Consider the following 25,613-nt stretch of genomic DNA (forward strand, 5'->3'; position numbering starts at 1 on the left):
GCCTTCCTTGGTGCTCGCTAACAGCACTTGCCCCAACATTATGTTAAGGCTACACGGGGGCACCTTTGTCTTTGTGCACACGCACAGTCATAGACTAAATATAATCCCGTACGGCATTTCCTACGCGACTTACGTAATTACATTGACGTGTGGCCCTTTGTTTCATCTGCCGCTGTATGAATGCCCCAGCTGTCGTGTCAGCCATGGGCAGTTGTTTGACCATACTTCACCAATGCTGGCCAGTGTGGGGGTTGCTAAAGGGAGAAAATGGGGGTTTCAGGAGCAGTTAGGATATCACTGCCGCTGATGTGAGCTGTCACTGTGAATAGAACGCAGTGCACTAACAAATGAGCCACCACCACCACCATGATCATCATCAGGTGGATAGAATGATGATGACGATGACGACCATCTTGTGTGCTTGTACCACACAGTGGGAAGTGAGCGATGACTGTCCAATGTGGAGACCGGCTCGTGTCTTCAACAATGAAATGGTAGTCCGTCATGTGAGTGACGCTGATGGGACGAGTGTTTGGGAGATAATTGTGGAAACTGCACTGCCAAAGAAAAAAACTAATGATTTAGTGCGAAAATCTTGATACGTGGCACAATGTTAAGTTTGTAATTAAATTCCTAAATGGATTCTGCACCGCTTAATTTGATTCTAAGAAAGAAAAAAAAACTATTTCGAGGATTAGAGATGACGACTGTCGCCACGTGGAGTTTCACTGTCGCCCAATTTCCTTGCCCCTCTACCGAGCGGCAGCATTCCCACCTTTAGTCAATCCAGAGTTTGTTTATGCGTCGCAATTCCACACCGTGTCCACGCAAACGGTTTGCCTTGTACTCTTGCACGTGAAGATGTAGTTTTCAGGTTCGTGTGACATACAGGCGTCTCAATGCGTTTTTGTCTCTGTGTTTGTGCTTCTCACTGGTGAGGGGACTTTGCAGGATGAACGTTGAGATGTATAAGGGCCACGGGATGACCAATCAGGTCTGAATCGGCCCGTAACAAGGTCGAGCACTGGCAAGGGGTTGACGGGTGTGCATGTTACCTGTCAGCCTCCGTGCCACGGAATGAGAGCGGAGGCCGCGCCGTCCTCTGCAAGAGACACTCGCAGCGCGACGAACGCGCCGGCGACTGGGCCCAAGGTCGTCCTTTAGTCGAAGCGGATCCGGCGGTGGACCACGGCTCCGGCGCCGCGGCGCTGCTCCTCGCGGCGCTGATCGAGGCGGTTCATCGTCGCGTCGGACGTGGGGTTGCGTGCTGCTGTTTGCTCCTCCGCGCGCGTCGTGAGCCTCTGTGTGTGAACAGCAAGGGCTGCTGCTGCTGCCACTGTTGACACACCACTTGACTCGCGCTCGGAAGGGTCACGAGTTCAAACGCAGATCGAGGGTCGACTCAGACCGTCACCCGCTCGCCTGTAGATACAATACACACGTGCACTATTTTGTGGAGAAGCCAACAGAGTTTCGTTTCTTCGTCTTCTTCTCCGTAACCGAATGAACACTTCCCGCCCCCTTGCCATAGCAACGCGCAATGTCCACCCCTGGCTCAGCACCACCAGCGCAGCACATTCATCGACGCCGCTGCCCTGACATGAGACAATGTACGACAGGTGACGTTTCCTTCGAGCAGCGAGATCATCACCTGGAACGTCGCCTTTCATCATGATTATTGTTAGTATTGTTATTGCCCTTTTTGCGCAACGTTACTGATGCGGTGAGGTTTTGGTGTTGGTGCCTGCCCAGCACCCTGACCGCGTATCAACATACATTCATCCGCCGATGAGCGTCAAGGCGGAGTTGACTTACCTGAAAGCTCATTGACTTGATTTACATAAGACGCAAAGGAGTTTAGACATTTGCCAACGACAATCACCGACCCATCAACCAAACACATCAACAGTGAACCTCGCCACCGACTCACGTCCCAATCTCCCTTCTGGGATCGCGCTGCCGCTGCTGCTGCTGCTGTCACCGTCCAAGAATCTCACCACCCAGAACAGGAAGAACGCTGCTGGCAGACATCGTGGAACGGCGCGGACGTCCATAATCAACACATGGCACCTCCTGGCTTTGCCATTCCTCCTCCTCCTCGAAGACGCCGGTTGTGTCACCATCAACCACATGAGAAGGTCACCGGCCCGATGCGTCGCACCTCCTTCATGAGCGGATAAATAGAAGACGTGAGCCAGAGCGCGATTATCGTCATGCAACCCGAACAATGGACCATATCGTGGACCCACAAAGACCCGGACACTCATACAGACCCATACAGGCAGATAGAGACTCATGTTGACACACAGAGACCCACAGAGGCACATAGAGACCCACAGAGGCACATAGAGACCCACAGAGACACATAGAGACCCACAGAGACACAGAGACTCATGTTGACACACAGAGACCCACAGAGGCACATAGAGACCCATAGAGGCACATAGAGACCCACAGAGACACATAGAGACCCACAGAGACACATAGAGACTCATGTTGACACACAGAGACCCACGGAGGCACATAGAGACCCACAGAGGCACAGAGAGACCCACAGAGACACACAGAGACCCACATAGACACATAGAGATCCACAGAGACACACAGAGACCCACAGAGACACAGAGAGACCCACAGAGACACACAGAGACCCACAGAGACACATAGAGACCCACAGAGACACACAGAGACCCACAGAGACACAGAGAGACCCACAGAGACACATAGAGACCCACAGAGACACATAGAGACCCACAGAGACACACAGAGACCCACAGAGACACAGCGAGACCCACAGAGACACATAGAGACCCACAGAGACACAGAGACACACAGTGACCCATAGAGACCCACAAAGACACACAGAGACCGACAGAGACCCACAGAGACACATAGAGACCCACAGAGACACATAGAGACTCATGTTGACACACAGAGACCCACAGAGACACATAGAGACCCACAGAGACACATAGAGACCCACAGAGACACATAGAGACCCACAGAGACACACAGAGACCCACAGAGACACATAGAGACACACAGAGACCCACAGAGACCCACAGAGACACACAGTGACCCATAGAGACCCACAGAGACACACAGAGACACACAGAGACCCACAGAGACACAGAGAGACCCATAGAGATACATAGAGACCCACAGAGACATAGAGAGGCACATTGAGGTATATTAAAGGCAAGCCACAGCGGTGTAACCGTGGCCTTGCCACCAAAACGATGGACCCGCTTAATAAACGACTGCGTCAGGGGCGAGAACAGAATAAAAACTTCACCTGTTTATATTTTTTTAGAGCGAGACGTCACTCAAAAACTAACACGTCTTGTGCTCATCTACAATTACCTTGCCTGCGTCCGACGTGCGCAATGTCACATCACGGACAATGTGTGCGCCGCAAATGCATTTCACCGATGGCTTAGGATTTGAGCGCCCACCCTGTAACGACCCAGCCCCAAATCATTCCGCCCCCCACCCCACCCCACCCCAATTGTTTCCGGAACTGACGGCTGAATCGATTTCAGAATTCAATTGGGATGGGGGAACCCCCCCCCCCCCCCCCCCCGAGAGATGTGTTTCTCCGTGGGCACGTGTTGTCGCTCGTCTGCGTGACAGCGACGTGCAGGCGAGCGCCCTGTCCTCAAACGAGTCGCCGGTGCGGTGCCTTCATCGTCGCCACTGGGGAGACAAAGGCGGCCGGGCGTGCTGCTGCTGCCGGCCACCCACTCCCCTCGTGTGCCGCTTCGTCGGTGCTACTCGCTAGCAGCACTTGCCCCAAATGCCTGTTAAGGCTCTCCGGGGGATCTCTGTGTTTGCGTGGTGGGGAGCGGTGGCGCAGCGGTTAGCGCACTGCGCCACGAACCCAGCGTCCCGAGTTCTATTTCCGCTTACGGCCAACACCAGTGATGATTACGAACCGGTCCTGGGCCTCCTCGAGGTCCACTCAGCCTTAAATGAGTACCTGCTGTGCTGTCTAACCGTTGCCACTGGGGAGACAAAGGCGGCTGTGCGCGGTGCCGGCCACCCACCCCTTAGTGTGCCGTGCCGGCCTTCGTAGGTGCTACTCGCAAACAGCGCTTGCCCCAGCAGTCCGCGAAGGCTGCACGGGGTGGGGTGGGGGCTCTTCGTCTTGTGCGTACGCGCATCCACTGGCCACGCAGAGTGTCCCCTGGCGTGTGCCGAGCTCGCCCCTGCCCGCACCGCTCCCCCGCCACGTGACCCCGTGGTGTGACATGTCTGCATGACTGCACGTGAGCCCGCACACGTGCGCGCACACACACGTGCACGCACACACACGTGCGCGCACGTGTGTGCCCATCTGTGTCAGCCTGCGTGCATCTGGGCAAATATGTGGGCGGCTACGCGCGTGTGTGTGTTCGTCTATGTACGTGTTCGTCTATCTATTGTTGGCACGCGTGTGTGCGTCTCCCTGCCACCATGTGCGTTTGGCAGTCTGCGTGTTGGTGTCAGTACGTTGGTGTCAGCGCGTGCGTGTGTGTGCCTCTGTGTTGGCTTACATGGGTGGGGAGCGGTGGCACAGTGGTTAGCATGCTCAGCGACGAACCCAGCGACCCGAGTTCGATTCCCGCTCAGTGGCGGATTTCTCAACTGATTCCGGGCATCATCTGGGCCGACTCAGCCTCAAATGAGTGCCTGGTGCGGTGTGTATAAATAATCGCCATTGGGGAGACAAAGGCGGTCGGGCGTGGTGCTGGCCACCCACACCCTCGTGTGCCCGTGCCGGCCTTCATAGGTGCTCGCTAACAGCTCGCTGTCAGTATACGTACGGGTAAGTCTGTGTCTCTAAGATTGTGTGTGTGTGTCGGAGCGCGATTGTGTCTGACTGTGTCAGATTCTGTGGAAGTGTGTGCGGTGTTGTGTGTGTCAATGTAATTCGTGGGGAGTGGTGGCGCAGTGGTTTGCGCTGCACTATGATACGGACACACCGATCCGAGGTCGATTCCCGCTCACGGACAACATTGGCGACAAATATTTGATCCGGTCTTGGGCCTGCCCTAGGTTGACTCAGCCTTAAATGGGTGCCTGGTGCGGTGTTTAAACATCGACAAAAAGCGGCGGCCGGCCGTGGTGCTGACCACCAATCCCCTCGTGTGCCGTGTCGGCCTTCACACACTGGCGCTCGCGAACAGCACTTGCCCCAACAGTATGTTGAAGGCTATACGGGGGATCTTTGTCGTACAAATGTGCGCTACAGAAACCTCGCGAGCTCAATTCGACTGCCGGACAAGGCCAACATCAGTGCCGACTGATATCCCACTCTGCTGTGTGCTTCCCCTAGGTCAACTCAGCTTTAAATGAGCGCCTGGTGCAATTGTGGGGAGACAAAGGTGGCAATGGAATGATGCTGTCCAACACGAGCGCCTCCTTGTGCGCCGCGCCACTCCTTCTTAAGAGGTGTTCGCTAACAGCACCTGCCCCAGCCAGTGGCGGGGCCAGGATCGTGAGGTAGCGGGGGGGGGGGCAACCCCTCCAGCAATGAGAAATGATGGAGGAGTTGTTAGTGAGTAAGGAGTTGTTAGTAAGGAGTTGTTAGTAAGTAAGGAGTTAGTGAGTAAGGAGTTGTTAGTGAGTAAGGAGTTGTTAGTGAGTAAGGAGTTGTTAGTGAGTAGAGAGTTGTTAGTATGTAAGGACTTGTCCCTTGCTTCTTATTCGACGCGTGTGCGGTGATGGTGCAGCCATCGATCGAGGGTCGAATTCGAACCGCGTCGTGTGATCGGCATCGCGCTCGCTGAAGGTGAATGTCTTCAGGGAAGTCGTGTGCTGTAGACGCAACTGCGCACAATTCTGTGAGTCACATATAACTGCTGTGCCGTTACTTATTGCCGATTATGGTCTCAGACTATTGTCCTATCATCTCATAGAGTCCCTGGCACACAGTAATATATTACACAGTGGCAGTGGGGGTTGCAAAATGCCGATGTATTACTAATAAACCCCAATGATCCGATCGAAATTAGGGATTTCGATCGGCTCCGCCATTGGCCCCAACAGTCCATTGGACACTATGGGGAGGGATCTTTGTCTTTGTATATGTGTGCCTGGCTGTGTCAGAGTACGTATAACTCCGTGATGTGTGTTTGCGCGCGCGCGTGTGAGTGTGTATGTGTGTGAGTGTGTGCGTGTGCACACACTCACACACATAACCTGCAGCGCCACACCTATTACCATCATTAGAGGAAAAAACGGTGATCCAATCTCCGACCCCCAGGAACAGGTTTGCAGATTTGCTGAGCATTTCTGTGAGGTCCTGGGGGAGGGAAAATCTCTCAGCCAGGAAAACATCATGGCACAAAGTGGGGATAACCCTGCTGAGGCTGCGGTGCCTCAAATATTGGAAGAGGTCACCCCCTGTGAGTGGCTGGCTGAGGTACCGGCTGTTGAGGAAGTACTGAGGGCGATCCGGAGTCTGAGACCAGGGAAGGCACCGGGCAGAGATGATCTCCCAGGCGAAATGCTGAGGGAGGGTGGCGTTTGTGCACAGACTGCCCTATATGACATCATAACAACAGTCTGGACCACTGGACGGGTTCCGCAGGACTGGAAGGATGCCCTGGTGGTCCCCCTCTTTAAGAAGGGGGACCGCACAGACTGTAACAACTACAGGGGCATCTCACTCCTCAGTGTGCCGGGTAAGGTCCTGGCAAGGATTATTCAACATCGCCTTGCTAGGCATGCTGAGGAGAGGCTTGCGGAGCCCCAATGTGGTTTCAGGAAAGGGCGGTCCTGCACAGATGCCATATTTTCTGTCCGTCTGCTACAGCAGAGGTGTAGGGAATTCCAAAAAGACCTACATCTCTGCTTTATTGACCTGGTCAAGGCCTATGATACCATCAGTAGGACTGGGCTCTGGGTTGTTCTTCGTGCTTTCGGAGTCCCTGACCCTCTGCTCACGATCATTAAGGACCTTCATGATGGTGAGCGGGCCCGGGTAAAACTACGTGGCCGGGAGTCGGAGCCTTTCCCTGTACACCTTGGGGTGCGACAGGGATGTCCTCTGGCTCCCACATTATTTAACATCTATTTCGACTGCGTAGTTCGTGAAGCTTTCAATAGCTGTACCGGGGGAATTACCATTTGGTACAGATATAATGGGAGGCTGATCGACGCCCGGGTGCGATCAAGGGATGGCTCCCTATTGGTCAACCACGTTATGTATGCCGATGATTTGGTAATAGCTGCTCATTCAGAAGAGGAGTTGGAGACGCTGCTGCTGAGGCTGGAGTGTGCCACTAAGAGGTGGGGCCTTACCATCAGCCCCACCAAAACTAAGCACCTGCCTGGGTATTTTGTACCATCGGGCACTCCGCCCCCACAACTCCCAATCGGTGATGGGGCAGTTGTGGAGAGAGTAGAGAGTTTCCCATACCTGGGCAGTGTGCTCATGACCAGCTCCAGTTTATCAGCAGAGGTCTCACTCCGAATCAGTCGAGCGGCAATATCTTTTCATCGGTTGCGTAACGCTGTGTGGAAGCTACCTGGTCTGTCGCTCCGCACGAAGCTTCAGGTCTTCTCGGCCACGGTCATTCCCTCCCTTCTCTACGCTTGCGAAACGTGGACCCCCCTAGTGGAGCATCTTCGCCGGTTGGAAACATTTAGGCTGGCCTGCCTACGATCCATCCTGGGTTTGACCAGGCTGGATTGTGTGAGGAGCTCACAAGTCCTTGAAAGATCTGGGCAAAGTCCCATCAGTGAGCTCCTCCGGCAGGCAAGGCTGCGTTGGCTGGGTCATGTAGCCCGCATGCCCAGCCACCGCATGCCTAAACAGCTTTTGTTCGGCCGGATCGAGGGGGCTAAACGGGCGCGGCACGGGCTAGAGAAGAGATGGAGTGATGTGGTACAGGAGGACGTGGAGCTGAGTGGACTTGCCGATGACTGGTACCAGCGGTGTCAAGATCGGCCTCAGTGGAGGAGGCTCGTGAAGGACGCTACTGGGCAGTTGGAGGCAGTCGCCCTCCAACAACAACGGAGGGCGGAGGAGCGACGCTCACAACAACGAGCGGAGCGCCGGGTGGCTAAAGCACAGCAAGTTGGCACAGTAGGGGGCACAGGTGGTGCATCAGCCAGTCATCTCGGTCATCTCGGTCAGTCGACCCGTGGCACCTGGGTCTGCCCCGTGACCTCCTGCCAGCGGGCGTTCGACACTTCACGTGGCCTCAAGGTGCACATGGCCTGGCACAAGCGTCGTGGTGACGTCACCGCCACTTAGTGGCGAATGGCGGTTGTTGTTGTGCGTGTGAGTGTATGTGTGTGTGTGAGTGTGTATGTGATGTGTGTGAGTGTGTGTGAGTGTGCGTGTGTATGTGTGAGTATGTGAGTGTATGTGTGTGTGTGAGTGTGAATGTGTGTGTGTGAGTGTGTGTGAGTGTGCGTGTGTGTGAGAGTGTGTATGTGTGTGAGTGTGTATGTGTGTGTGAGAGTGTGTATGTGTGAGTGTGTGAGTGTGTATGTGTGTGTGAGTGTGTATAAGTGTGCCTGGCTGTGTCAGTATGGGCATGTGTGCGCGCCTGGCTGTCAGCCTGGCTAGGAGAGCACGAGCATGTGCGCGTGTGTGTTAATGTGCGCGCGCGCGTGTGTGTCAGTGTGAGCATGTCTGCGCGTGTGTGTGTAGAGAGCGAGAGAGCGAGTGAGCATGTGCGCGTGTGTGTTAATGTGCGTGCGCGCGTGCGCTTCGCTGGCAGCCAGCACGGGGGTGGGAGGCCCACAGATGTTCAGTCGGCGAGCGGCGCCACGGGGCGGGGGTCTGGCGCCGTTGAGGTCGCGGGGTCAGCCCGAAAACACGCGACGAGCGCGGGTGGTGGTGGTGGCGTGGCGGCGGTGGTGCCGGGCGGGCGGGCGGTGTGTGGTGGTGGTGGGGGGGGGTTGTGGAGTGTGGGGGGTGAGCTTGGGAAGGAACTGTGTGAGCTTGGCTGCTGGGTGAGTGTGTGTCGGATCAGCTGTTTTACCTTTAGACGTCGAGGGCTGTTTTTTGGGGGGGTGGGTGTTTGCGTTCAGTGAGATATGTGTTGTTATGGATGATGAATTTATTAGGGATTTTTTTTGTAATCTTTCTTCTAAAAGTGGGAATTGGGCGTCTCAGAGTTAGATTCTTTTTCCGCTCGAAAAAAATCTTCAAGAGAGGCAAAGTGTCTCCGTGCTCAAACGGGCAGATGCTTGTACTCTCCCCTCTTGGTGGTCCTTGGCGTTTGGTAGAAATTCCACATTCCCATGTCAGAGGCCAGTCACGCCGTAGGACCACCAGCGTTGATTTGCTCACAAAGCGGCACTCATTGCATCAATACTCTTTGGTTCTTTCGGTAAAGTCACGTAGTTAGAAATAAAATAAAACAAATCACGACGTTCCGATCGCAACACAAGCGGTCGTCATCAGGCAAAGGAGTCAGCCTCTAAAGGCAAACTGTTTTATCAACTTCAGATCGGTGATGGCCAAGCTGACTGCGAATGAGTGAATCTGTGTGTTGGCCGTCATCGTTTGCCGCGGTCCCCAATCCACTGCTGGATGGAAGCCTTCCCGGGCTGTTGTCGTCTCTCGTGGTTATGCGATAGAACAACCCATCGAGCACCAGCACACGAGCTGAATTCACCGCTCCATCTCTCCAGCGGACGTCCTCTCGTGCGTGTTCCATGAAAGGATTTTGGGCCATAAGGGTGGGATGCGTTAAGCACGTCCACACATTACGATGCACATTTGAATTTTCAAAGCGTACATCTTTCGTTGCAATTGCCTGCTGGACGCAACAGCACCGCTGGTGAAAGGGCCTCCACTCGAGAGAGCGTTTCGGGAGTCCCTACAGAAGGTACCTTTGGCCTACTTTTCCCCGCCGTTACGTAATTATTTTTACAAACATTTCCACCGCTTTCAACAAACGGATACTTCCCAACAACAAAGTGACACAGTGATCTTTCACGGTTCCTTCAGTCCATTGTGAAAAATCTGGAGTAGTCTTTTTTTAATATAGACGCACATATATTTATTCGGTTCAATGTTCTCCACGGAGGTTTTATTTTCCCTTCTCCCCTCCGGATCTGGCATCGCCGATGGGAGAGCCGATGGGCACCGTGCCAGTGTTCCATCGGCGCAAACACATCTGCTGCCGTGCGAGGATGTGCCGGGCGGCCCGCCCGCCCGCCCTGCGTTAGCGATCGCACCGTGAGGGCTCTTCGTGGCCGCAGCCAAAGGACATTCGACACCGCGCGCCACAGCGGCGGCGGCGTCGCCGTCGTATAATGCCGCGCTCTGTCGCGCGGAGGGGGGGGGGTGTAGGAGCTGCGCGGTGCGCTCACGATGTTTGCATTACGCAGAGCGGTGAGGGGGGAGGACGGAGGCAGCGGGGGCGGGGGGGCACCGCGCAGATTTGCGGAGTTTGGTTTGGGGCTTTGAATGGAGGATCGCTGGAGGTTACCCACCCAACGCAGCCGAGTGGCGCGCGGACCGTTCCGAGCGAGCATTTGTTTCTTGTTTGTTTCTCGAACCGCTCATGTGGAGTGCTTAATTGCCTCTCCCTTTTGCTGTTGTTGTTTCCCGCTTGGAAAGCCGAGCCTGGGGTCTTGTTCTATTTTATCAACAGCCGCTCTTCGAGATGTATTGCGGCCGTTGAAGGTATTTTTATGCGAACACCCCCGCTCACCCCTCCACGTGCCCCACGCGGCCTCGCGCTGACGCCACTCCAGATGCGAAGGAATCTGTGCGTTCACTGGGGGAGGGTGAGCGGGGGGGGGGCGAGGGGGGAGGGGTGGGGGAGGTCAACTGACCCGAGGAGTCCGTGGAGTCTGTAGCAGCGCTCGCAGCACGGGGGGGGGGGGGGCGTACGTCCGGCCTGGCGGCGTTGTAGCCGTAGGGCTCAACTCGCCAGTCGGAAGGATGTGAGTTAAAATCCCAGCCGGCGGGTGGACTCACCCCGTAATCCCTCTGCACGCCCATAAAGCGAGTTCCTCTTTGCGGGACGTCAACAAGAGACTGGCCCCGTAACGGCAGCGATGTGGAGTTGCCACCCCTTGGCCCTTGGCTCGGTGCCGCTAGCAGCCGTCGGAGCGCTGCCCCCAAGCTCGTTCGAGCAGTCAAGCACCTGGACTTGAGCTCTGCGGACCACAGGGTCACTCGAAGGGGTCTCAGAGGTAGCTCTGTGATATCCGCTTCCGTGGGCCGTTCAGCAGCTCACGGAGGCTTTGCGCTGCTCCGTGAGCGAACCAAATGGTTTCGGCGTCTCGTAACGCGACACTGATCGTGCAATCGGAACACAATTGGGGGAAGGAGAGGTACAACATTTCTATATTTGTCAAGTATATACAAATCTCTGACATGCCAAACACGTGGCGAACCATTGCTAAACACAACGTCGGGAAGGCAATGCCCACAGTGTGGAACGGCGCCCCGCTATACGCGGGGAATGCAAATAACTTGACGCGTTGGCACCGTTCACAGACTTGGGATGAGTGTGAACAACACGTGACCAAGGCGATAGCTGCGGCAGAGGGCTCGGGTCACGGTTGCAAAGTTATGAGTTCATATCCCATGCAGGGCACGACTCATTATGCGTTTGGGGTTAATAAAATAAAACGAATCTTGTTTTTTTGGAAGTTAACAGCGGTGTTCCTATTGAAAGACTGACCCCCGCCATAGAAATGTGGAATGTTTTCCGCTGGCTGAGGGCTTCCAATGAAAATGAGCACCTCCCGTGCTGATCTTTCACACGTGAATCAATTCTAGAGGGTGAGGGGGGCATGGAATAATTTCTCACTCGGTCATTTCTGGAACATTCCAAAGCTGGCTTCGAGTAGGGATTATCAGCATAAGGCACTACCACTAGAGTACAATGTATGCCTAACCATTACAACAATAATGCAATATGATTGTCCTCTGTAAGACGGATGTGCCAAAGTAACAGCCCAGAGTCCACCTTATTGCTGTGCTGCCTTCTCCCGGTGAACCAGCGTGTGGCAACCTCGACGGCCAGAGGAAGGGAGATTCACATTTGTGCGATCCACCAGCCATCGCTGCCTCCACACTGCGGGTTGCAGTGCCACGTGCGTAGTAGCCACCACCGCCCGGATCCTGGAAACCTCCCCATGCCGTGTGAAGGACACCCCCCCCCCCCCACCACCACCACCACCACGGGAGTTATTTGACCATACTTCACCACACCGGGCAGTGCGGGTTGGTGAATGCGGGGAGCGTAGATTTTGGGAACGCGGCGGCGATGGATGTGTCTGCACATCTTCCCTTCGTCGGCGCACCAGAGACGCAGCAGGAGCCTCTCACACCTGCCGCGCTTGTGTCGTGCGTGCTTGTCTTGTGTCGTGCACGCTTGTCTTGTGTCGTGCGTGCACGCTTGTCTTGTGTCGTGCGTGCTTGTCTTGTGTCGTGCGTGCTTGTCTTGTGTCGTGCGTGCACGCTTGTCTTGTGTCGTGCGTGCTTGTCTTGTGTCGTGCGTGCTTGTCTTGTGTCGTGCGTGCACGCTTGACTTGTGTCGCGCGTCCTTGTCGGTGCGTGCTTGCCTTGTCGTGCTTGTCGGGCCGTGCGCCGCCAATGTCGCCCACAGGGCTTCCCACTCGCCACGCAGCAGCAGCAGCAGCGCGGCGTGCAGGAAGCGCTTACACGCAGGAAGCAGCTGCGTCCAGGTGTTCCGAGGCCTTTAGGCTGTGCAGAGCCACGCTCAGCGGAAACCACCACACCGCCCCCCCCCCCTACCACAGCACAGACGGCACAGCAGCCGCATCCTGGCAGGGGACAGACAGCCCTGGTGGCGGTGAGACGCCCAGAGATTTATCGCGGCGTCCGCCTCGCTTCAGAAGAGCCGACATCTATTTATTTCGGCTCGCCACGGCCGTGTGCCGCCTTGATTTTGTCCTCCCGATATGATTTAGGTTTTCGTGGGACATGCCGGATTTTAGTGACCGACTCACAGCAGCACGGAGGTGATTCACGTGGCCCCTCTACTGCCCCAAGCCAGTGGCGAGTCTATCCAGAGGAAACCCATCGGACGACAACTGGTGGCTTGCCACAAAGCGAGTGCCTATTGTATCGACCCCAAAGGGACGATGGGCTGAGTCAACTCCCCCAACCAGGATTTGAACTGACAACATTCCGACTGCGAGCTGCTCACTTCTTACCGCCGAGCCACAAGGAATACGGGGCACAATCACGAGGGATTATTATGAATGTGTGTGCCGTGTCCTCTAGTGGTAGTGCCGTATGTCAACAGCTACTGCTCCCAGCAAGCCGAGCGGCGTTCCCGAAGAGATCGAGTGGGAACGTGTGAGCGCCGCTTTCCTTACGTGCCCCGAGGAATTCTTGAGTTGTGCGGACAGGGCGCACGCAATTCACCCATCCAGTCCCTCCGTTGGGTACGCGCTTTACAAGCGTTTACCGCGCACGCCAATGCAACGCCGCCGGCATGCAGGGAAAAAGAGCAGAGCTCTGTCGCTTCCACTCGCCGTGCTCCTGGCGAAGGGCACGGCCAGCTCGTCGCACTGGGCCACCGGTCACCTGACATCCGCCAGGGTTTGTCCCGTCCCACTCTTTGTTGTTGTGGAGCTGCGCAGATGAGAAAGCGGGAAACTCTGCGCCTAGTTTCCCAAATGTGGCATCTGACAATAATGATAATGGTAGTCATTTAAACTTGTAACGCGCACGCCGCTTCCGCACACCATCCGCTCGCTCTCGGAGGCAGATAAATTACTCGGAGGCGCGAGGAGGAGGCACCACAGACAAGTGGGAAGGCAGCAGCTGCACGACGAGCAGGCGCGAGTAATTTCCCAAGCTCTGCCGTCCTATACATATATTAAGGTGTTAGCGGGGTCAATTAATGAGCGTTTACGTGTGGGAGGAAACTGGAGCACCGGGAGAAAACCTACGTGTGGAGGGGGAACCACCCCTATCCCATACATATAGAACAGGTGGAGTCCACATTATTTTCTGCCACTGCCTTCTCCTGGGAAGGCAGGCGACTTCATATGGCTCCTCGACGCGCCGCGGGAAGGGAGTTTCACAACATTTGTACGAGCCACCAACCCTCGCCTCCACCACCGTCCACTTTTCCAAAAATACAAATTTATACAATGGCATTGTTTGCTGTAGACTTTGTTGACCAGGATAAAATTGTGAAGTTTAAGGTGCTAAAACTAAACTATTTTTATTTAGCCAGGTAAGGCCCACTGAGCCGTATAGCTCTTTTTCAGAAGCGACCTGGCCCCAAATGAAGTGGCTTATCACCATGTGGAAATGTATAGCAGCCAAATACTCTAACTGCATGATGTTGATTCTAAATGTGGAGGGAAAGACGGGAAGACCTGGAGAATAATCCATGCGACCACGGGGAAAACATACAAACTCCAAATGTACAGGCGTCAGGGTCGGGATCGAACCCATAACCCCCCATATACCAGGCGAGGGATTTAACATCTCGCAACCGTTTCAGAAATGGGAGCTCAAGATTCGAACTCAAAATGTCCGTGTTACCGGCTCTGACATGGCAATTACCCCCTCCCCCTCTCTCACCCACGCAGCCACTCCACACCACTTGTGCGCGGATGTGAAAACCATCAGTGGCCCCAATACGCACGGCCAATTTGAAAAAAATACAACTTGGCATTGAGTGTCCAGAGAGGAAGAATCCGTGTGTTTATGCAGATCTCTCAGAGGTCCGAGCGAAATGGCCCTCGTCCGAATAAGCGCACTGAGTTTAATAATCCGTGCAATGAATAATCACAGTCGATTTCCCAAACAGGTCGTGAACTAACCGATGAATTGTGCCAATTGGTAAAGGCGTTTTACGGAAGTTAACTACCTCGCCTGGTATACAGGACGGCGTGGGTTCGATCCCCATCCTGATGCTTATATATTTGGAGTTTGTGTGGATCTCTCCCCGTGGTCACGTAGACTTTTCTCCGGGTCCTCCGGTTTTTCCTTCCACACTTAGAGTATTTGGCTGCTATAAATTTCCACATGATAAGCCACTTCGTTGAGCTATCATTAGCGGCCAGGTCGCTTCTGAAAAAGAGCTACATAGCTGAGTGGGCCTGACCTGGTGAAATAAAAAATGAAAATAATAGTTAGTAGCATTTCTGCGGCAAACTTGTCTGGGAACCGTTCGATTTGCCTGTCGCTTCCCAGAGGGCGGGGCTGAACGGCAAGGTTCGGTTGATACCTGGATTTAAAACTTGTTCATTTAAAACAGTTGTATTTTTGTCTTTAGTTCGTTGTCCTTCCCACCGCACCTCTGATTAGCACGGTTGGCCGCGTACGGTGCCAAAGAAGTTCAACAGCACGTTTATCACAAAAATGGCTTCTGACGGAGAGACCTCGTCGACTCCGTGGGCCTTTGCACGTAGAATGCGAGTGGGGTCACGGTGAGGGGGTCAGGCCCGTGGTTGGGGGGGGGGGGGTGAGTTTCCAGGAGGACCGGGGATCAGCGTTCCAGTTATCTTGCCCCCGCCGCCGAGGCTGGGTTACAGCGGCTCCCCCTTCCGTCGCCGCGGGGACGGCACGTTTGCGCCACCTGCTCGCGCACCTGTAGGGAGCCGCGTCGCAGCCGGGCCCACTGCTGCCGCTCGTCGGCCGCCAGCGAAGGTGGCGGTCGCTCCATCTCTCGCGCGCTCGCGCACCGCCGCTGGCGGGAAGGGGGTCTCAACCACGGTGAGCTCTAAACGAGCGTCGCCTCCAGAGAGGCTATTTTAGGCCCACTCTTCCACGCCGCCCAGACTGTGTCGGAAGAGTGTGTGCGTGTTGACGTTCTGTCGCCCCGGCTCGGCAACAGAAGTCTCACTCCGAATCAGCTGTGTAGTGCTGTTTTGGAAGCTACCTGGCCTGTCACTCCACACGAAGCTTCCAATCTCCTCGGGCGGGCTATAGTTACGGCCGCGAAATGTTGACAACCTCGAATGAAATATCTGCTGCGGTTCAAAACATTCAGGCTCACTCCTGTGCATGTATGTAAGTTGAAGTTATTTTGCACCGTACGTAGCCACCCGTGCTAATCGGAGGTGCGGTGGAAGGACGCCAAACACAAAAGTGAAGTTCTGGAGGTGCACTACCCACACCTTACCCCACCACTCGCGACCATGTTGTGGTGAACCCATTTCTAACGTCTGGGTGGACAGAGGTGGATGGAGGTGGAAGGGATGTGGGATTTAAGAAACTTTAAACTTTCAGCGCTCTCGCGGATTTATCAAAGCGACTTTAAAAAAGAAACGGTCGTGCTATGATGTCAACTTCTGGGGGTGTCATTTCAATTGTAAGCGGGGTTTGTTTCGTGCCAGTGGCGCTCATAGCACAGTGGCAATGCAATTGGAAGGAAAACAGAAAATGTTGAAGGGAACATGAGAAACAGATTTGCCAGCCTGAGACTCATCGTTTGCCACGTGGTGGCCTGAGTTGCTGCTCCGGAGACCGAGAGACCCGCCGACGATGGCACGAGTCGCGATTTGTCACTGAACCGGGTCGTAATCTCTCACTGACCCACCTGCGACACGCAGTGCCGGATTATCCTAGGAGCACAAGTAGCTACATATGTAGTAGCTACATATGTAGTAGTAGCTACGGGCCCCGCACTTTCAAGGGCCCCGCGCTAAATGCTTTCAATCTATCAATTCCGGTTCAGTGACTCTGTACTTGCTCTATTACTATAGTACCATACCACCTTCAACTTTTATGAACGACTGGGTGTTTAAGGTTAGCGATTTGTCGTATTATCTGGCCGTATAGCAAATGAGAAAAATACAATTACTTTACTATGCAAGTAAAAAAACGTGTGTTTTAATATTTATGAGTGTATTTATTTATTGAGGGCCCCTTTATAGCAACATGTGCTACAGGCCCCGCACGAGCTTAACCCGGCACTGGCGACACGGCGTGTCCACCGTGTGGTTGTGACGACGAGCGGAACGCAATAAACCAGCGCCTTGTTTCACGCGGCAACCTCAATTAATTGGCCGCGTCGGGTGGAGGAGAGTGGGTACGACAAGAACTTTGTTTTACTTCTCACGAGATCTGACCCAGAAGTCACGTGTGAATCACAAACAAAGCCCCCCCACGTGTCTACGTTTACGAACGCAGATTCTCCGGTTGGTGGCGGCTGCACGCCCTGGCACGGACGGTAACGTTCAACCCTTCGACACACAGAAGGCACCTCCACTAATGCAGTTGTTGTGTGCAAAAAAGTGGGTGGGGGGGGGCGAACGCTTGCACCCCAGCAAGCCTCCCTTTCTCGTTTCACTTCATACACAGCAGCTGCTCGTGCCCTCCCAAATGACATCGAATAGTTTGGGAAGGTGCCCGGGTCCGCACGCCATTCCCCTCGTCGTTTCTCCGCAAACCGTGACACGCAACGCTGCGTGCCCCTGGGCTTGGGAATCGACGAGGCCACGTTTTGAATTCAGATGAAATTGAAAGCCAAGCCACGATGCCACGCATCGCCCAGCCCGCACGCTCCCGGCGCACGTCGACGGCGCTTATTGAGCGCCGTACAAAACAACTCTGCTGATGTAGAGCCAGCACCCCCCACCAGGAAGCCCACCAGCCTCTACCCCACCAGCCTCTACCCCACCAGCCCCCACCCCCCACCAGCCTCTACCCCACCAGCCTCTACTCCACCAGCCCCCACCCCACCAGCCCCCACCCCCCACCAGCCTCTACCCCACCAGCCTCTACCCCACCAGCCCCCACCCCCCACCAGCCTCTACCCCACCAGCCTCTACCCCACCAGCCTCTAATCGGAAGTTGGCGACGGTTTAATCTCGTTTGCTGGCCACGAGCGCGGTGAGAACTCCACGTTGTTACGGTGCGGGGTGCAGCCGCTGCATATGACAGTCAGGCGGTCATCGTTTTACCAATTTGACGACGACGACGACGATGATGATGATTATTGTGGACTCTGACCGGAGTTTAAACCCTCTGGAGCCTTGAGTTTTATTTATTTAACCGGGAGATTAAATCAGCCAATTTAAGACACGGTTACAACTTTGCCAGAGCAGTTGTTAAGCGTTATATTTCACCCTGAATTTATACTTAAAAGAGTAGACATTAGCCAGCTCGACCAGGATCGCTCATGAGCCAATACAATGCTTGTGTCGGCTTACTCCAACACACTGTAGCATAGACAAAGATCCCCCGTATAGCATGAACAGACTGTTGGGGAAAGTGCTGTTAGGGAGCTCCTATTAAATCTGGAACGGCACACGAGGGGGTGGGTGGCTAGCAGCATGTCCGGCCGCCTTTGTCTCCCTAGTGGCTATGTTTACACAGCGCACCAGATAGTCATTTGAGGCTGAGTCGCCCTAGAAGAGCCCCGGGACCGGTTCAGATAATCGTCACTGGTGTTGGTGGCCGTGAGCTGGAATCGAACTCGGGCTCCCGGGTTCGCAGCGCAGCGCGCTCCACTATATCAATCACAGTGCAATTTACAATGTATATTTATATTAAGTGCAATGTCACATTGCTGCATGAGCAGGTTAAGTCTTGTGCTCTTTATGCCCATTTAGTGTCATTGTGCCTATGCAGTATTAACCTCTCCAACATTTAAAGCGTTCAAAATAATAACAATTGCTGTACGTGCCAATTCCTGGCTTTTAAAAATGCTAAATTTAAATGTGTTGTTGTTGTTGTTTCTGTTGCAGGAATAAATTTCGAGGAGCGGCGCGGTGACAAGAAATGTAAAGAAAGAAGAATCATGCTGCCCCACAATCAAAAGCACTTTTAACCTTCGGACAATGACTTTGGAACGTTCGAGCAGAATTTATTGTAATAATAATAATTATTATTATAATACGCAGTGTTAAATGGCAACCGTGGAGCCAGCTTGTGGGGCCCGTTGCGGGCACGGCGGGCCGAGTGGAGGCCGGGGGCCCGCTGCGGCCTGGTGGATTCCTCAAGCGTCCCTCGCGGCTCGCGGACGCGGTGTGGCCGGTCCCCGTGCCTTCATCGACGAAGCTGGGACATACAAACGAAAAGTTGCAAAGCGTCAACGTAAAGCAATCTTGGTTTGTTTTTTACGTGATTTCACGTGTTCGACAAAAGGTGCACAGTTTGCGATAAAATAGTGTGAGCGTACATTGGCTTCATTTTTTTTTTGGGGGGGGAGCGGGATTTTGTTTTGCTCACCAACGACGACGACGACGACAGAAGACTGAAGACGAGTCACCGGCCATCGTTGGCGGCACCTTGAGAGCGGCGCGTGCGTCGTGCCTCCGTGGGGCACGACGCGGCGGTTCGGTTTAAGTAAGTAACGTTTTACTGCAGTCATGCCAATATAATGTGAATATGCTTGGGACGTTTTATAGCCTATTTTTACGTAAAGTATCAAAGAAATTAAATCGCTTCTCACCTGTGGCTGCGCGCGTGGCTGTGTCTGCTCGCGACGCGGAGCGGTGAGTTCACGCGCCGCGCCTGCGCCGACGTCCTGAGCAGCGTGGGGTTCAACGCCCAGCCGTTGGCTTCGATGAAGTGTGCAGCACCTGAACCTGTCCCGGGCCTCTCCTGGGTCGTCTCGGCCTTAAATCGTCGCGGCGCGTGAACGTCGGCACCGTGGAGACAAAGGTGGCTGCTGAGTGGCGGTTCGGGCCACACCACACCACGTGGTCGGGGTGGTGAAAGGCCACACCACACCACGTGGTCGGGGTGGTCCAGGCCACACCACACCACGTGATCGGGGTGGAGAGGCCACACCACACCACGTGGTCGGGGTGGTGTAGGCCACACCACACCACGTGGTCGGGGTGACGCAGGCCACACCAACCTAATCACGTGCCATGTTGGCCTTGGTGGATCGTTGGCCAACAGCACTTGCTCGAAGATTACGTATCCACTCAACAGTAGCGCGTGCGTGCGTGTGCGCGTGTATAAATATAAGAGTACATTGTACATGCGTTCATTGATACATGTGTATTACACATACATGCTGTACAAATGTACATCGAAGCAGTGTAGGTGTATAGGCACTGCTGACAGTAATTATGTGTCTGCTGTTTGCAACGATGTATACACACGCACCGCGGTCATATGACAAATGCTTCCGTCTTGTACATAGTGTAATATCTTAATCTGTGAAGTTTACAGTTTGAATAAATGTAATAATCAGTGTTGTCCATTAATAAAACCAAAAACAAAGCCTTTGCACTCATTCTTAAAATGCTGGTAAGTTATCTTTGATGGTTTAAACAATGCAGATGCACGTACGTTGAACTTCTTTCGCACCGTACGTAGCCAACCGCGCTAATCGGGGGTGCGGGGGAAGGACAACAAACTAAACACATTAAAACCGATCTTTAGAAATGAGTTTTCAATCCAGGTAAAAAAGTATATAGCTCCAGTGCTAATCGGAGAGGGTGGAGGGGGTTGGCGTGGAGAGGAGCGACCCGAGTTTGATCCCCAGCCAGGCCTAACATCAGCGGCGAGTTAAGATCTGAACCGCTGAATGGACCAACATGGTGAAGTATGGTCACACAAACAACCCTTGCGACCAACGAGGCATGGGCAGGCCTTCACCGGCAGTGGTTTTGACAGGAGCTGCGGATAACGACACTGTCGTCAGTGGTGGGACCATTGTCATTGAGGCGAATTCAAATATATCGAATCAATTTAACTCTGGTGAAACATGCGTGTCTTTTTAACCACTGCCCGTCCACAAACTTAAGGGACGTTTAGTACCCGTGTTTGCGAGACGATCGCATCTTGCACTTGGGCTACGATGCAACACACACACACAAGAGCCCCCCCCCCCCTCCCCCGTGTGTTGTGATCGATCACGTCATCAGTTCTTTAACCGCTTGACAGCAGCTTAGAACATTTTGGGGGAAATCCCTGCAAAGATTCTCCTGCAGAAATTACCGTGCAGCTGTGGCAGGAGTCGACGAGGAGGAGGCTCGTGAAGGACCCTCCTGGACAATTCGAAGGCAGTCGCCTTCCAACAACAACGGAGGGCAGAGAGAAGCGACGCTCACAACAACGAGCGGAGCGCCGGGCGACTAAAACGCAGCAAGTCGGCACAGTGGGGGGGGGGGGGGGGGGGACACAGTTGGTGCATCTGCCAGTCATCTCAGTCAACCCATGGCACCTGGATCTGTCCCGTGACGTCCGGGCCAGCGTCGCCTCAAAGTGCACCTGGCCTGGCACGGAGCGCCGTGGGGACGTCACCGCCACTTGGTGACGAGGTGTCGGTTTTGGTTTTAGGAGCCGAACCTTTGACTCCGACTGGCTCGGCTGGGGGGGGGGGGGGGCTGGGGGGGGCTGGGGGGGGGTCATCACGCGCACCTCCGAGTTGCCCGCTCGCCGAACCTCATTAATGGACTCCCAAGGTGGGCGCGGCGTGCAAGCCCCGGATCTCGTGCAAGCCCCGGATCCCGTGCCCCCCTAATCCGCTTCAGCTTTCCAGGTCAACACACGTCGGCAATGCGCGTCATCCCATTTTACTCGCGGAGGGAGAAGCCCGGCCGACTCGTAAACGTGGAGTCGAGCGGAACCAACGGAGCGGCGTTTATATGTAAAGTCCACAGAGTTGCTTAAAAGTCAACCTCCGCTCAATGGGAGGTCGCTCTTTCTCTGCTACTGCCCCTCCCTCTGTTGCGAATTACCAAAGTATGTCATCTGCCATCTGTTTTAAAGAGGATGATAACGGCCCTGTGATATCATGGGTGCGTGGGGGCTAGTCGCTCGATATATAAATCCATTGTTGGGTTCACACGACGTGGTACTCATTTTATCGACCCAAGGAGTTATGATAATAATGATGGTAATAGCGACAGCTTCCACAGTGCCATAACATGGCAAACCATTGCAAGGGGCGAGGAGCTGATCTTGAACATCGCTCAGAATCTAACCGTGCAGTCGTGAGTTAAGACATTCGGTAACCACAGCCACACACAGCCGGCATTCATCTATTTCAGGACACGTCCAACTTCGAGAAAACAAAATAGCTGAGAAAGTGAATCAGCAATTCAATATGTGGCGTAATACGCACATCATTTAAGTGTTATTGAAACAGATTGAACTAGAAATTCCCTCTCGAGGGTCATGGTGAAGATCTAGTTTACAAGAGAGTGAAGTTGTGAATCACGCACATTCCATGCGTGCGCCGTAGAGTTTCCTGACTTAAATCTGCATAAAATGTTTATGCACTTTTAGTTTTGCTTTATTGTAACGCAAACACTTTCCACATGGGATGCACCCCAATGTGAAATGCCACCGTTTGTGAGATTAGCATCGCCACTTCCGTCACTACCAGCACCGCCAATGTCACCATCACCACCACCACTACAATCACCACTACAACAACGCTAATGCCACCATCACCACCACCACTACAATCACCACTACAACAACGCCAATGCCACCATCACCACCACCACTACAATCACCACTACAACAACGCCAATGCCACCATCACCACCACCACTACAATCACCACTACAACAACGCCAATGCCACCATCACCACCACCACTACAATCACCACTACAACAACGCCAATGCCACCATCACCACCACCACTACAATCACCACTACAACAACGCTAATGCCACCATCACCACCACCACTACAATCACCACTACTAATAACGACAATGCCACCAATCACTACCACCACTACAATCACCACCACCAGCACCGTTAATGCCACCATCACCACCACCACTACAATCACCACTACAACAACGCTAATGCCACCATCACCACCACCACTACAATCACCACCACCAACAACGCTAATGCCACCATCACCACCACCACTACAATCACCACTACAACAACGCTAATGCCACCATCACCACCACCACTACAATCAACACCACCAACAACGCTAATGCCACCATCACCACCACCACTACAATCACCACTACAACAACGCTAATGCCACCATCACCACCACCACTACAATCACCACCACCAACAACGCTAATGCCACCATCACCACCACCACTACAATCACCACCACCAACAACGCTAATGCCACCATCACCACCACCACTACAATCACCACCACCAACAACGCTAATGCCACCAATCACCACCACCACTACAATCACCACTACAACAACGCTAATGCCACCATCACGACCACCACTACAATCACCACCACCAACAACGCTAATGCCACCATCACCACCACCACTACAATCACCACCACCAACAACGCTAATGCCACCATCACCACCACCACTACAATCACCACCACCAACAACGCTAATGCCACCAATCACCACCACCACTACAATCACCACCACCAGCACCGTTAATGCCACCATCACCACCACCACTACAATCACCACCACCAACAACGCTAATGCCACCAATCACCACAACCACTACAATCACCACCACCAACAACGCTAATGCCACCAATCACCACCACCACTACAATCACCACTACAACAACGCTAATGCCACCATCACCACCGCCGCTGGGGTGACGTCACGAGACGAAGTATCCAATCGGATCTCTCGCAGCGCAGCGCAATCCGTCGTGCTCGAGGATGGTGCACGAGAGGCGACACCACCGGGGTCCCCTCTGGACACCCTCCAAGCGACCTCCGATCCAGCCCAGTGTCACAGGGCGGAACTTTCCCACCCACCAACCCACCCACCCACCAACCCACCCACCAACCCACCCACTTTCCCACCCACCAACCCACCCACTAACCCACCCACTTTCCCACCCACCAACCCATCCACCCACTTTCCCACCCACCAACCCACCCACCAACCCACCCACCAACCCACCCACTTTCCCACCCACCAACCCACCAACCCACCCACCAACCCACCCACTTTCCCACCCACTAACCCACCCACTCACTTTCCCACCCACCAACCCACCAACCCACCCACCCACTTTCCCACCCACCAACCCATCCACCCACTTTCCCACCCACCAACCCACCAACCCACCCACCAACCCACCCACTTTCCCACCCACCAACCCACCCACTCACTTTCCCACCCACCCACCAACCCACCCACCAACCTACCCACCCACGTGAGAGCGACGTCCAGGTTGGCACGGACGGCGGACCGACGTGAGTGCGACAAACGCGTGGAAGCAGAAGACATCTTACAATTAGTTATCGACGAAACACATACTAATTAAATTATTACTAATCTATTACATAATTACAATACCCCCCCCACCCACTCCGCCTCTGATTTCTGCACAGGATGGGCTCAGCGATGACGTCGTCCTGCTGCTGCTCTATTTAAGACCGGAAGCAGGTGGATGGCTTCACTATTCTGGCAAATCGCCCGATGATGCTGGATGTAATTACCAGCGAAACGTCGTACAACGCAAATTGTCAATGTTGTGGATTTACTCTCCAACACACCGCTGGGCTGACACAGTAACTACAGGCGCGTTGTTTACGTGACAAGCCCTACCGGCTGTGTCGGGTGGTGGAGGTGTAGTGACAGAACGGTCACTACTGTGTTGGCCCGTACGAGGGCTGGGGGCCCAAGGGGGTGCCTGGGGGGTCACGTGCTGGAGGGATCCGGACCTTCCCAGAGGTGGGGGAAGTGAGGCGTGTCCTGGGAAGGGAGGCGTGGCCTGGAGAGAGCCAGCCACGCCTGGGCGGAGCCGGCCATGCCAAAGCAGATATAAGCGTGGTGTGAACGAAGAGCAGGGGTTGTACTGTACTCCAAAGTGAAGACATCATTGGTCGTCAAGTCCCGAGTCGTCGTCCTGGGCCAGGCAGGCCGTTGCCTGCCTGGTCCAGTCTGTGTCGTGTTCCAGAGTGTTAGTGAGTTGAGGAAGGTGGTCACCACCTTATGTACAGTGTTATATTACTTACCGTTTAATAAATAGTGTTGCCTCCAAGCTGCGTGTGTGTGCACCTAATTCGAACCTACTACAGAGGGATTACGACACAACATTTATACTTCACGCGATCCTTCCCCAAAACCACTTTATCGTGACTTTAAACATGCCACCTCGTAATTCTCAGCGCTGGAATTTTGCCACGTTTAAGTGCGAGCCTGACGCGGATTTAACGCGACTCATTGCGCCCCCCCCCGCCGCCTTCGCAGCGGCGGCAGAGAAGGCGGCGGCTGCCGCCAGGATTTGAGCCCCCAGCGGACCCGGCGCCGTCGCCTCGGGGCCCCGACGGCGCGCGACGTCACGAGGAGCCCCCCCCCCCCCCCCCGGAGGCGCTGGGGGCACCACCAGCCCTGGGCTGCTGCTCCCACTCTCGGGCACCACCAGCCCTGGGCTACTACTCCCACTCTCGGGCACCACCAGCCCTGGGCTACTACTCCCACTCTCGGGCACCACCAGCCCTGGGCTACTACTCCCACTCTCGGGCACCACCAGCCCTGGGCTACTACTCCCACTCTCGGGCACCACCAGCCCTGGGCTACTACTCCCACTCTCGGGCACCACCAGCCCTGGGCTACTACTCCCACTCTCGGGCACCACCAGCCCTGGGCTACTACTCCCACTCTCGGGCACCACCAGCCCTGGGCTACTACTCCCACTCTCGGGCACCACCAGCCCTGGGCTACTACTCCCACTCTCGGGCACCACCAGCCCTGGGCTACTACTCCCACTCTCGGGCACCACCAGCCCTGGGCTACTACTCCCACTCTCGGGCACCACCAGCC

The 25,613-nt window shown here is 54.5% G+C and overlaps 1 protein-coding gene across 1 annotated transcript in view; it reads left to right on the plus strand.

Moving 5' to 3' along the window:
- Positions 1 to 20,126, plus strand: part of LOC144946538 (uncharacterized) — a 41,508-nt gene extending 21,382 nt beyond the window's left edge. The window contains exon 3 of the mRNA XM_078875520.1: positions 18,649 to 20,126. Coding sequence (XP_078731646.1) covers positions 18,649 to 18,654 — 6 coding nt within the window. The 3' untranslated portion in view covers positions 18,655 to 20,126. The remainder of the gene's footprint in view (positions 1 to 18,648) is intronic.
- Positions 20,127 to 25,613: the final 5,487 nt, after the last annotated feature.

This window comes from Lampetra fluviatilis, chromosome 41 (assembly GCF_964198595.1).
Source record: "Lampetra fluviatilis chromosome 41, kcLamFluv1.1, whole genome shotgun sequence".
Lineage (NCBI taxonomy): Eukaryota > Metazoa > Chordata > Hyperoartia > Petromyzontiformes > Petromyzontidae > Lampetra > Lampetra fluviatilis.